Source organism: Macaca thibetana, chromosome X, assembly GCF_024542745.1.
Source record: "Macaca thibetana thibetana isolate TM-01 chromosome X, ASM2454274v1, whole genome shotgun sequence".
Taxonomy (NCBI): domain Eukaryota; kingdom Metazoa; phylum Chordata; class Mammalia; order Primates; family Cercopithecidae; genus Macaca; species Macaca thibetana.
The window spans coordinates 32,314,250-32,327,347 of NC_065598.1; the positions used below are offsets into that span (position 1 = coordinate 32,314,250).

The following is a 13,098-nucleotide window of genomic DNA, read 5'->3' on the forward strand; positions in this document are numbered from 1 at the left end:
ATCTTTTCATCTCTTTCTCACACCCTTTTATCCACTTATATCTTGTTTGCTCCTCCAGATCCACTGTCCACTCTTCTCCTGTAACCCAGGAGACTGATATTTACAGATGACAGTTCCTTGTCCTTTGCCTTACGATTAAGTTTAGAGCCCTGACAAGATTCTGGAGGCAGGGAAGAAAGAGAAGTGAGGTGTTTATTTTTCTGACTCCATTTCTATGAGGATTCCTTAAGCTGGCCATGCTGCTTTTACCATGAGGATCTGACTCTCTCCTTCTGAGTTTTTATAACTTCTCTCTCCCTGATCCTTTCTGGCCTAAAAGAGGTAAGAACTCTGAAGCTGGGTTACTACACTATCCCGTGCGGTTCCTCTATACACCAGCTACATTTAAAAAATATCTCTTTGTAAAGAAGCTTTCCTCAAATTATCCTAATTTGAGAGGTCCATCAGTTTTAAATATTTTCCTTATGTATCCAATTACATCACATCCAAGCTTGTTGTTGACCCGTGTTTCCAACTATTTCCATGGATTCCATTTTTTCAACATATGACTATGTTTCACTAGTCGCAAAGAAAGAGTTCCTAAGTAGAGGCCATTTTTTATAGGATACACGTGGTTTCCACACTCCTAATCTACTTCATGCTTTTGCAAACCGACACAATCAATTAGCTCTGTGTAACTACGCCAAATACAATTTTAGAATCCGGGTATCTATGTCTTACATATTTAAACTGATTTTTGTTGCTTACATTTTGAACTTTATTGTGCTCAGCTAAATCCTTAAAAGGTGAACGTTTCATTACTAAATAATTTGTTATGGTCTTCTTGGAAATTGCCAAGAAATACCTATTAATATTCTCCAAACGGAAGGAGGAAAGATTCTTACCTTACATATTTTTAACTGACTTTTAATTGCTGTTGGCTCTGATGGGGTGGTGGGTTGGATTTTCAACCAGTTTTCAGCAGTAGTTGTCATCTGCTCCAATTGTTGTAGCTGATTATAGAAAGTGATGATGTTGTTCTGATACTCCAGCCAGTTAAGTCTCTCACTTAGCAACTGGCAGAATTCGATCCACCGGCTGTTCAGTTGTTCTGAGGCTTGTCTGATGCTATCGGCATTAACACCCTCTAGAAAGAAAAAAAATAATTAAATATATCCCCTGAACCCACAGACTGAAAGAAATGATCTGAAAACCAACACATCCTAATTATAAAAGTATTCACCACATGATTTCAAACCAAATCAATTATTTTCTAAGATATAAATGTGTAAATATGATTTCAGATTATTCATTGTAATTATTAGACTTGTATCACAATAAAGATTATCAATGCCATCAAGTAATAAATAAGACATAAGATGTAGAAAAGTAGAATGTATTTAAATAAAATATTAAATAAAAATGTAAATAAAAACAAAAGTGCTCAAAGCTCTGATGGGAGCTGGAAGGCTGATCATGAACAAGTAAGATTTTGGATGTTTTCAGATACATTTTAAGTATCATGCACATTACTCAAATATACTTCCCTGAACTAACTTACATTTTTAATTTTTAAAATGGGCTTGGAAATTAGTTTAAATAGTATTTTCATCATTTTAAAAAGAGGAAACGAATTATCCAAGATTAACTATTCTTTATTTCATTTATAGAAGACTAGAAATAAACAGACTGTCAGCTGGGCGTGGTGGCTCACGCCTATAAGCCCAGCACTTTTGGAAGTCGAGGCAGGTGGATCACGAGGTCAGGAGATCAAGACCATCCTGGCTAACACCGTGAAACTCCGTCTCTACTAAAAATACATAAAATTAGCCGGGTGTGGTGGCAAGCACCTGTCATCCTAGCTACCCAGGAGGCTGAGGCAGGAGAATGGTGTGAACCCAGGAGGTGGAGCTTGCAGTCAGCCGACATTGCACCACTGCACTCCAGCCTGGGCAACAGAGCAAGACTCCATCTCAGGTTGTCCATGGATCCAAGTAAGTAAAACAAGTACTAGGATAAATAATCTTTCTAATATGAAACATTTTAAAATTTATAAATGTAGAAGTTCATCTGACAGTTTTAAAATCATCTATAGTAATACCAAACCCAGAAAACTTTATCAAGGGAAAAATGGAAACACAAGCACATCATTGTCATCATTACCATTCTGGAGTACCTACTATGTACCATGGAATATGCTATGTCCTTTCATATATGATGAATGCCAATCCAAGTACATATTATTCCACACATAGCATGAAAGCATGGCAATATCATGCTATGCTATGGGTTAAAATATTCAAATTCTCTAAGGTTAGTTTACAAAATATAGACTTTCTTAGATTTATTAGCTTACGTAGTTTTCTTAATGACAGAATATAAAAGAGAAAATAGATTAAATATATCATGCATTTTTAAATAGCTACATTAGCACTGGTAACTTTCTTATGCTTTTGAAATACTGAATATTTAAATGTTTTATAGTCTCTCATTTACCTACAGGGATCTCAAAAGAACATGAACTCACCATAAGTTTCTTTCTCTAGGTTAAAATACCTAAAAGGTAGAAGAGTAGGTTGGTAGTAGAAGAGTAGGTTGCCTAAGATAATCTACTCTTATAAATGTTCATTTCACTTAATTTTCTGGTAATATAATTTAGTTAAAGGGAAGCTAAGTTCTTAAAAAGTCTGAAGAGCATCTCTAGAAACATAAGGCCTGTGGTTTTGTTAACTTGTACATGCCTCCCACTTTATCCTTTTTAAAGACTAAAAAATATATAGATGTGAATTCAACAACTATATTATTTTATCCTCTTTCACTTCCCTCTGCCCTAATATTCTAATGTTCTATTTGTCATAAAGATATTAATGTTGCCAAACCATGTCCCTCAATTCATTTGAAACACAACTGTAACTTTACTAATTTCAAAGCATAATGCTTCTCAGGATGGCGGTGAAGGAGACAAACTTTACAAATATTATTGTCAACTATTTTCCCCTCCTTCTTCCTTGATATATTTTTAACAAGATACAATGGAAATAATAGAATGTAGAAAGAGAATATATATATGGCTCCATATATCTAACTATAAAAGAAGTCCGTGATTTGTGGGAGCTAAATATTCTAATATCCTCCTAATACTTAAGGAATAAATTGGTCTTACTGAGACATCTGCACATGTGGTATGACATGCTGTTTTTGATTGTTGGATTTTGAGGAGTGATCAAAAATTGTACCAAAATATTTTTTAAGCGATACCATTAAGTAACTGTAATTAGAAAATGACCACATTTGGTATAAAGTATAAGAGAAGAATAAGAAACTTCAATCGTATGAGCACTCTGTTTGTAAAAAGTATTATGATAAAACCTTAACATTTCTGGAAAATAAAAAGGTACAATTAAAAAATATACTGGACAGAATTTTAAAATTATGTTACTTAATAACAAAAAAATGTGGCATAGATCTAAATGATCAGATATTTAGGAGAAGTATTTTTGGCATATGTTGAACTTGAACAAGTAGTTAGAAGTCCATGAAGGGTGAAAAGTCAACATAAGCCAGCCATTAAATAGTCAAAAAAGAAATGCTAAATTAAAGGGATTGATAGACTGATGCTAGATTGAGTCGTATTTAACACTTGTCTAAATGAGAAGGGAATCCAGAGAGAAATCACTTTGTGTCCCTGAGAAAGGTCAACAATACAAATCGTAGCAGATGAAAAAATAAAACTGTAAGTTGATTTTCAATATGGATATGTTAATTTTATAAAACGATAAAACTATAGTGAAAATACCAATAGGTTCTGCAGTATCTATTAAAATCTAGGGATGCGTTTTAACGAGTCATTGTTGATCTTTACACAAAACTCTGTGTTTTGTCCCCCAAAAATGTTGCAATATAACACATAACACTGTAAAAGAAATTTAAATGAAGAAAAGTCAACTTTGTAAAAATTCATAACACTGATATTTATAACTGAATGCAGGCAATTAAAATGCAGTGATAGATCAAAGAACGACTTCCATAATAGCAAAAAGGGGGAGGCAGGCAGAAAGGCAGATAAATGACCAGTGAGAATTCTGATGTTAAAGAGATGGGAGTTCAAATTTGATGCCCCTTACTAGATGTGTGAAATGGGTTCAATTATTTAATTTCACTGGATCTCATTTTCCTCATCCATGAAATGAGGATTAAAAATAGAATCAACCTCATAGGATACTTATCAAAGTTCTGAGTTAACATATATAACTTACTTATAACAAACGCTCACACATACTAGGCAACAAAGACATATCAGACAATGTCATATAGAGGAAATGAAAAAGAATATTCAGAAAACAAGAGACCAGATCTCTTGTGCAAAAATTAGGGGGAGAGGGAGTCTTCTTAATGACTGAGACAGACCATATATAAAAAGTTAATAATACTATTTTAAAATTAGTCCTAATTTTATATAATACAGGACTAATATGGGATATAGAAGGTGTATTCATACATTTCTTAAAGACGTTTTACCAATAACCAGGGATCCTTTGAGCCCAGGAGTTCGAGGCTGCAGTGAGCTATGATCGCATCACTGTATTCTAGCCTGGGCAACAGAGCAAGACCCTGTCTCTAACTAAAATAACAATAAAAAGAGTTTATTTGAGAATCCTGGATTTTGCCACATTTATAACCATTTGAGACTGAAGTTACAAAGAAACCAAAAATTTCAAAAAGAAAATGCAGAAATTTCTAGCTGTTACTAGAAAAGACATAATGTTGGCCACAGATAATCAGAAGTCGTGTTATGAAGGATTTGTATGCAAACACTATATTAATTCATTGTGAATATGTTGCCCGCTCAATAAGGGCATAAACTGTCCTTCTAAACTATAAACTCCTCTAGGAAATGTCTCCACTGGCAGTATCTGATAGAATTCTCAGCTTTGAGTAGAAAGAAAATAACTACACTGTACTCATGAACTCATTCAATACCAAATCAATAATGTACTCTATATGAATATAAAAATTATGAGACCAATGTACACTGAAGCCAAAAGCCATATACAAACAAGCACACCATCTCTCTTGCATCAAATTTGCTTTAAAATACTTGGGCAGGGGATGGGAAGCACTGTCACATGTCACATTACTTAATGTATCTCTCTTAAAATTAGAAATGCTATTCCTTCAACTTTGTAAATTAATTGACCATTTAGATGCCAGTACTACTGTTGATTTTCTAAGAAAGACCATTAAAACCTTTCTAGAATAAAAAAGGGTTCAAAGTGTTTTCCAAGAAAATATTTGCATATGGATAATTTTGTTATTATATATAATTGTTTTATGCGTATTTCATAGAATTATGCTCCTTGGCTGGATGCAAAATTGTAAGTTTTTTTAAGAGTTTGTAAGTGTAAATATCTGAAAAGTTTTAGGTATCAATCATCTGAGCATCTGTTTTCTAATTTTGTGTTAGCTATTTAAGAATACAAATACTAACACACCAGGCATTATGAACAATACTTATGGAAACCATTTTGTTGTAGCACATTAGAATCTCAGGGATAATGGATCATAATCCATTCACATCTCATATTCTAAACAACCCCTGAAATAGTCTATGAATAAATATATTGCACCCAGAGGAAATGGATCATTACTTGAAGTACATCCATTAATTTTATTACTTGTGTACAGTGCATAACAGACTGTTAGAATAATTTTAATTGTGCACCACCTTCCATGCAAGTACTTCAGAACTGCCACTTAAAGTGAAGTATTTCTCATCAACTATATTCATCATTAGCCATGAAGCCAGGGTAGAATAATGCAAGACCAGTGTTTCCAGAGCTCTTGAATTAAAAGAATATTTGGAATAGAAACTTGAAATAAAGCTGCTAATAAACAGTCTCCTATTTTTGTTGCACTTTAAGTGAGGGTAATTACAAGTTCATTCGGCATTCAATATAATAGCCTAAAATGTAATAGAGATATATTCAAAACCCTTGAAGACAAGTTCTGAGGCTAAATTTTAGAGGCTTCTGTGACCACACTGACTTAAAGTAATAGCTTTTAAAAATTAATGGTATAGGCCGGGCACGGTGGCTCAAGCCTGTAATCCCAGCACTTTGGGAGGCCAAGACGGGCGGATCACGAGGTCAGGAGATCGAGACCAGCCTGGCTAACACGGTGAAACCCCGTCTCTACTAAAAATACAAAAAACTAGCCGGGCGAGGTGGTGGGCGCCTGTAGTCCCAGCTATTTGGGAGGCTGAGGCAGGAGAATGGCGTAAAGCTGGGAGGCAGAGCTTGTAGTGAGCTGAGATCCGGCCACTGCACTCCAGCCTGGGTGACAGAGCGAGACTCTGTCTCAAAAAAAAAAAAAAAAAAAAAAAAATTAATGGTATATATGAAAGAAATAGCCCTAGTGAGGGCAATATAAATTTTACTAATATAGCCCTTTGGCTTTTTTTATGTTCAAACATCATAAAATTAGAAAAAAGTCAGATTTCTACTCATATTTGTTTTTGCCACTCATTTCCTACAACAACAGTGACAAGAACAGTCTCTTCCTTTCACACACATGGACACACACACGTCTGCACATGGAAGTTCACCCGCACGTGCACGCCGTGCGCACACACACCCACAGAGGCTCTGCCTTTTGGAGATCAGAGTTAAACCAAGAAAAATGTGCCTGTCAATTAACAACATTTATTGAATGTGAACTCTGTGTAGAGCATTATACTAAGTGTCATGTGGAGAAAGAAGAAATATAAATCAAACTACCCAGTACTGAGGAAGGAATAAGAGAAGAGGAAATATATATGCAACTGTGAAAGGCTACTCATTCATGATGGAGGGGCTAGGTTACTACAAATGGTACAATCTCCAAGCCACATTTGTATACAGACTATTTGCAATATGTCTTGCCCTTAAAATATATGATTAGAAGAGCTGCTGTTACTGAAAACCTTTCCAGTGATCATGAGGGTTTTAGCTTTGAGATGAGCCAAACTCTCGCCCATCTGACAAAACGTGGTTGCCTACCTCAAAAAACATAATTCATGTGAAATTATCTAATAAGCTATGAACCAAAATACAAGAAATAAAAGACAGTTACTTGGTTAATGTTATAGATAAGAAGAGCCCTCGTCAGTGTTATTCTGTGCCATTTAATTACAACAGTTAGCATACTTATTATTAGGTATCACCTTAAACACTATAATCTAGCACTGAGGGAATGATAGTTTTGAGATGTTCTTTAGTCTAATATACTAATAATTACCACTTTTATTTAAACATGTCCTTAATGTGATTGTCTTTAGACTCTTAATTAACACACAGAAAACTACAAATAGAAATTGAAAATGAACCACAATTTAATGTAGAAAACACAACTAACCTTATTAGATAATTATAGTATCTCCTCCAGAAATTATGGTGAAAGCATCTTACAGACTAAAGAATGAGAACCTGAGCTATGCCTAAATATGTTTTCAAATAAATGTTGTGATATGACCATATTTTGCTAATTTCAGTATTAGTATGGAAAACCAGTTTATCTAACCTAGGCTTTTGTGTTATACCTGATTGATGAGACTGTACGTACTCATGCAAGAATATTATTTTACAGAAAGGATTACATCTAATCCTAAATAGATAAAAATAGACATACGTTTAGGTATAATCATATGTATATTATTTTAGTTCTAGGTTGTCCTAAAACTCCACAATCTCAGTAATAGACTGAAAGGCCTTGGTCTTGATAAGCATCCATTTAAAGACTGTTCAAATTAAAATCTTAGAAAACCATTATTAGTTAGCGATATTATTAAAGCATTAGAAAGATTACTTACTATATTTAATGGCTAAATTTTTCTAAATTTCTAAATTATTTACAACATTTTGTATTTAAATTAAGAAATGAAAAAGTAAACCTTAAGTAAAGTTATATCCCATCTTTTTTAAAAAGTAAAATGAAGAATTTGGAAACTCCCTCTTCAATATACACAGCTACAAGAATATATAAATATGGCCGGGCGCGGTGGCTCAAGCCTGTAATCCCAGCACTTTGGGAGGCCGAGACGGGTGGAACACGAGGTCAGGAGATCGAGACCATCCTGGCTAACATGGTGAAACCCCGTCTCTACTAAAATATACAAAAAACTAGCCGGGCGAGGTGGCGGGCGCCTGTAGTCCCAGCTACTCGGGAGGCTGAGGCAGGAGAATGGCGTGAACCCAGGAGGCGGAGCTTGCAGTGAGCTGAGATCTGGCCACTGCACTCCAGCCTGGGCGACAGAGCAAGACTCCGTCTCAAAAGAAAAAAATAAAAGAATATATAAATACATCACTGGCTACCTGGTCTAGCCTTTCACTTGCCCTCATTAAGTTAACAGCTTCCTGAGACCAGGGTTATGATCCTAATCTTACATATTGACGATAAGCTGCATGAAAATTATAGCTATCCAAAAAAGTCTTTAGTAAAAAGAGGTACTTTGCACCATCCAATATTCTGTCATATTTATCCAACCAACTAATGTTGACAGAACAGTAAATTAATTTTAATGTTAGTTCAAACAAAAAAATACAGCTAAGATAGAGATAAATCAGTTAAAAATTATACCAAAATTTCATGCCAAAATGCCAGAAAAGTGATTTTTTTTAGTTAACACTCTCCTTTTAGTAGCTTCTCGTTTTAGTCTATGATCGTGAAAGATCACTTCTACTCTGACCAAAAGAACTGGAACATCCATAAGGAAAATGTCCATGTATAGTTTTAAAGTAGGCAAGCAATTTGGCCAACTCCTTTCTTTGGTTAAAAATTCCAAATAAATTAGTAAGAATCTCTTACTGTCTATAAACTCTTAATATATAAATTATTGCTGTAAAATTAATGATATGGTTAAAATTAACTGTTTTAAAATTCTGCATGCAACTCTTCACATTTGATAAAATATAGTCAAAATGAAAATTATCTTCCAATTGATCATAAAACTTGTATGTGACACTGAAAAACTGTACATATGTTACTAGACATATTGTTTCCAGGACATACAACTGATTTTTAACAATACTTTGCACCATCAAATGAGGATCGCTTCTACATTGTAACCATGGTAAATTTTATGCTTTCAACAACCTTAACACCCTACCCTGTCTTCTCGGCACATGTCTTCAATTCCTTCAAGAAATTGCCTTCAGGACAAATAGATTTTGTTTTCTGCATTACTTAAGTGATGTTAAATCTTCGTTGCTTCATAGATATTTAGAAACAGACAAAAATCATTTGGAAATATGTCAGATGTACCATTTCAGGTCAAAACTGAAGTAAAATTTAAGTTGTGAGAAATTATTTTTTCCATCTTGGAATTTCACTCTAAAAGCAAACTGATGAGTTACAAAATTATTCTAGATTTTTAAAAAGTAGTTTAATCTCAGGGCAAATTATTTGAAGTAGAAAATTCAGTTTGCTATGCATGTACCAGTATAGATACATGTAAAATATAGTTCACAGAATTTTTAAAAATATATAACAGCTATGCTTATGCTATTCCACATATTTTTACACTATGAATATATGTTAAATGTTTTCACTGTCAGCATACATCAAATTTATAAATATATACACATATTTATAATGTATCTATTTTTATTAGTGGCATAATAATATGGTATTATACAAGAGTGATTATATTTATCTTAATTTTTGAGGAAACTATACGTGGTGAAGAGGAACAGTCATTTACATGAGGTCCTAAATGAAGTACACTGATTCAGCTCTCATTTTCCTTTCTATAAAAAAGGGCAAGAATGTATGTGTCTTACGTTGCTGTGAGATTTATTATATCTCCATAGCCTAAGCTTGGGAAGGACGATTCTGGACTTATACATTTAAGAGGTTTAATGCAATAATTCTTGGAATCCTCATTTACAGAAAGCTTCATTTGTCTTTCAGCTTCATGAGCTACACCAGTCAACTGTAGTTTTGCGCTCTGTGCTAAAGGAGCTATTAATGATTTAGGGTAGCAGTCCCTCTGAAATACACCTGAAGAGATACTCCAGGCACTTAATATGTGTCTAGCTTATCTCACAATTTGCACAAACACAGAAAATAAATATTATGCAATTTGTTCCTTGAAAGACAAAAAAGGAACAAAGAGATAAGTTACAATATTTGAGCCCTTTTTTTTAAAGTAATTTCGTAAATTGTTTTATTTAATGGGGAAACAGAGCTATGTCATTTTAAGTAGTCATCCCAGTTATGACCCAAACTTGAGCCTAATGACATATCAGTTAGACCATATCTTTACTGGTAGAACAAATGAGTAGCATAAAATTTGATCAATATAGTCAACCAAAAAGGAATGTCTCAAATCACACCCCTATCCCCCAGTGTTCCCTGGTATCTGCCAAAGTCAGCATTTTCCTTCAGGAGGATTACTAATTATTTTTACACCAAAATTACCAATGTCATTACCTCCATGACTGCCTTAATTTTGCTTTGCTAAATAGAATTTGGTCAATTAATATTTATTAAGCAACTACTATATGTCCTGATTTTTACATGCCTCCAAAAATTAGAACTATGAGGGAAATAACCTGGAAAACTAATATTGTCACTAGTCACATGATCATTTAAATCCTGCATGTAGTTTTACTTACCAAAAATTAAAAATCATACCCTTAATTTCTAAACGTTTAAATTATTTCTGATTAATTCAGTGTATGTTATCAGATGATCTAAAGTGAGGTAAGCTTGATATATAATTATGAAATGAGACCATTTAAAGTATAGCTCTTGCATCAGCTTATTAAAATGAAAAAGTGATAATACAGTTTCTAGGAGGAACTTATATAACTAGGAGGATATTTTTAGATCACATAATTTTATTTAACATGAATATGCTGTTAAGTTCATCAGTTAAAATTACCAAGCAACATACATCTAAATAAAAATCTATTGATATTTTCATTCTCTGTTCTTTTTTTTTTTTTTTTTTGAGACGGAGTCTCGCTCTGCCACCCAGGCTGGAGTGCAGTGGCCGGATCTCGGCTCACTGCAAGCTCCGCCTCCCGGGTTCACACCATTCTCCTGCCTCAGCCTCCCGAGTAGCTGGGACTACAGGCGCCCGCCACCTCGCCTGGCTAGTTTTTTTTTTTTTTTTTTTTTTTTTTTGTATTTTTTAGTAGAGATGGGGTTTCACCGTGTTAGCCAGGATGGTCTCGATCTCCTGACCTCGTGATTCGCCCGTCTCGGCCTCCCAAAGTGCTGGGATTACAGGCTTGAGCCACCGCGCCCAGCCTTCATTCTCTGTTCTTAAACTTGTTCACTCAAGTCTCAGCTGTTATGTTTGCTTGTTTTCATTTTTAACCAAATATAGTCAGTCATGGGACTCGTTAGAAGAAGAAAATGAACTGATTTTCTAGGAAGACCACTGAACTTTTTAATGCAAATTTACAATTAAGGCAAAAAATAACTTACACACGGGATTTACACCCCAAAATGCAGGCAGATCCTGGAAAAAGGTGACATGCACAACAAAAACATTTGTTATATTTATTTATGATGTTCTTGTAAACATCTCCCACAAAATGAAAAATAGTCTTATTTGGAAATAGCATTATCCCTGATTTTCATGAAATTTTATCTGGAAATATAGTAGTATAAGCAATGATAAATTGAAAGAAGGTTGTTTACACATCATGTCAATGACATATTTGGTACACATAGCTTTTGAGGCACTGAGTATTAGCAAAGATTAATTTTAATTTATTCTTGAAAAAGACAAAAGTTTTGCTAGCTTTGTGCTTTTATCCCACTCCAAAAAAGTTAAAGTAAAGGTTATCCCGAAGATATTTTTTAAATGAGAGAAAGTGATAAAAAGTAACACAGAAAATGTCACATATATTATTAGAAAACAGGAATGATGGTAAAACATTCCATCTAATTTTTGTCTGTTTGGAAAAACATATTGCAAAAATGATTTAAAATCGGATGATCAGTTTTACATATATAACATGACTATTAATGTTTTCAAATTTCTGTAAACCTTATTTTCTTAAATTATTTGGACAAATGCTAGCAGGATTTGCATTAAAGTTTATTTCTCTGCAACAGATTGATCAAATATTCTACCACTTCCCATTTTCTTCCAATTGACTCAAAGTTGAATTTCTCCTAATAATTTGCTTAGCATTAAAAAAAGAATAATACAAACATATGAACTCTTTTAATTTAAATTTGCATTCAAGAAGTGCTTGTCTGATATAATTCAACTGATAAATATGAACCTATGTGTTTATCAAATCCCTAAGAAGATTATCTAAATCAACTTGTGTAATTACCGTTCACCATCTGTTCCACCAGGACCTGAGCTGATCTGCTGGCATCTTGCAGTTTTCTGAACTTCTCGGCTTTTTCTCGCTCTATGGCCTGCAGCATGATAGCAAAGGTGAGTAATTCAATACAAGGATTGTGAATCTACACAATAATTATAACTTCCACTTCCCCTTTCAATCCTTAAGATATTTCACTCTGTCAGCTTCTCATGAGAATCTAAAGACTTTTTTTTTTCTCAATACTTTTGCCATCAAAAACATCAAAACAGCAATAAAAGCATGAGCCGTTTTCATGACTTGCTGCAACTTTTAATGATAAGATTTCTACCCAACTTTTTTTTACATTATAGTTTCTGATACATTTCAATATGAGACTGCAAAAAGTAAAAAGGCAATTCATAACAATGAAAGATAAAGTGTCACATAACTAACATGAAATTTATCTTGTAAAAATACACCATTGAAATTACTCCTAATAAGTATATGGGCAGTATTAAAAATCAAATTGAGAATCCAGTATGTATATAAAATGGAAAAAATAAACTATCATAAATAATTTAGCAGAAATATATAATATATATATACATATTTAAATACAAGCCTGTAGGCTAATTTTTCTTTCAAAAATAATCATAGTACTCCTATTTCCAAGGAAGACTAGATTGAGTTTCAAAAAGCTTTCTAAATTCCTCTATTTCTCCTAAGAGTTAAATTTTGAACAACAAATACAAAATTATTTCAGTTAACAGTAACCAACATTTCATACTACTGAGCTTAGCTAATAATATTC

General features: G+C 33.6%; 1 protein-coding gene across 14 annotated transcripts in view; it reads right to left on the reverse strand.

The window, feature by feature from the left end:
• The window catches only part of DMD (dystrophin), a 2,269,491-nt gene that overhangs the window by 1,420,752 nt on the left and 835,641 nt on the right, over window positions 1–13,098 (reverse strand). For all 14 annotated transcript variants that reach the window (XM_050777140.1, XM_050777144.1, XM_050777148.1 and 11 more), the window contains 2 exons: window positions 12,315–12,402; window positions 885–1,126 (listed from right to left, as the gene is read on the reverse strand). In XM_050777140.1, coding sequence (XP_050633097.1) covers window positions 885–1,126; window positions 12,315–12,402 — 330 coding nt within the window. The remainder of the gene's footprint in view (window positions 1–884; window positions 1,127–12,314; window positions 12,403–13,098) is intronic.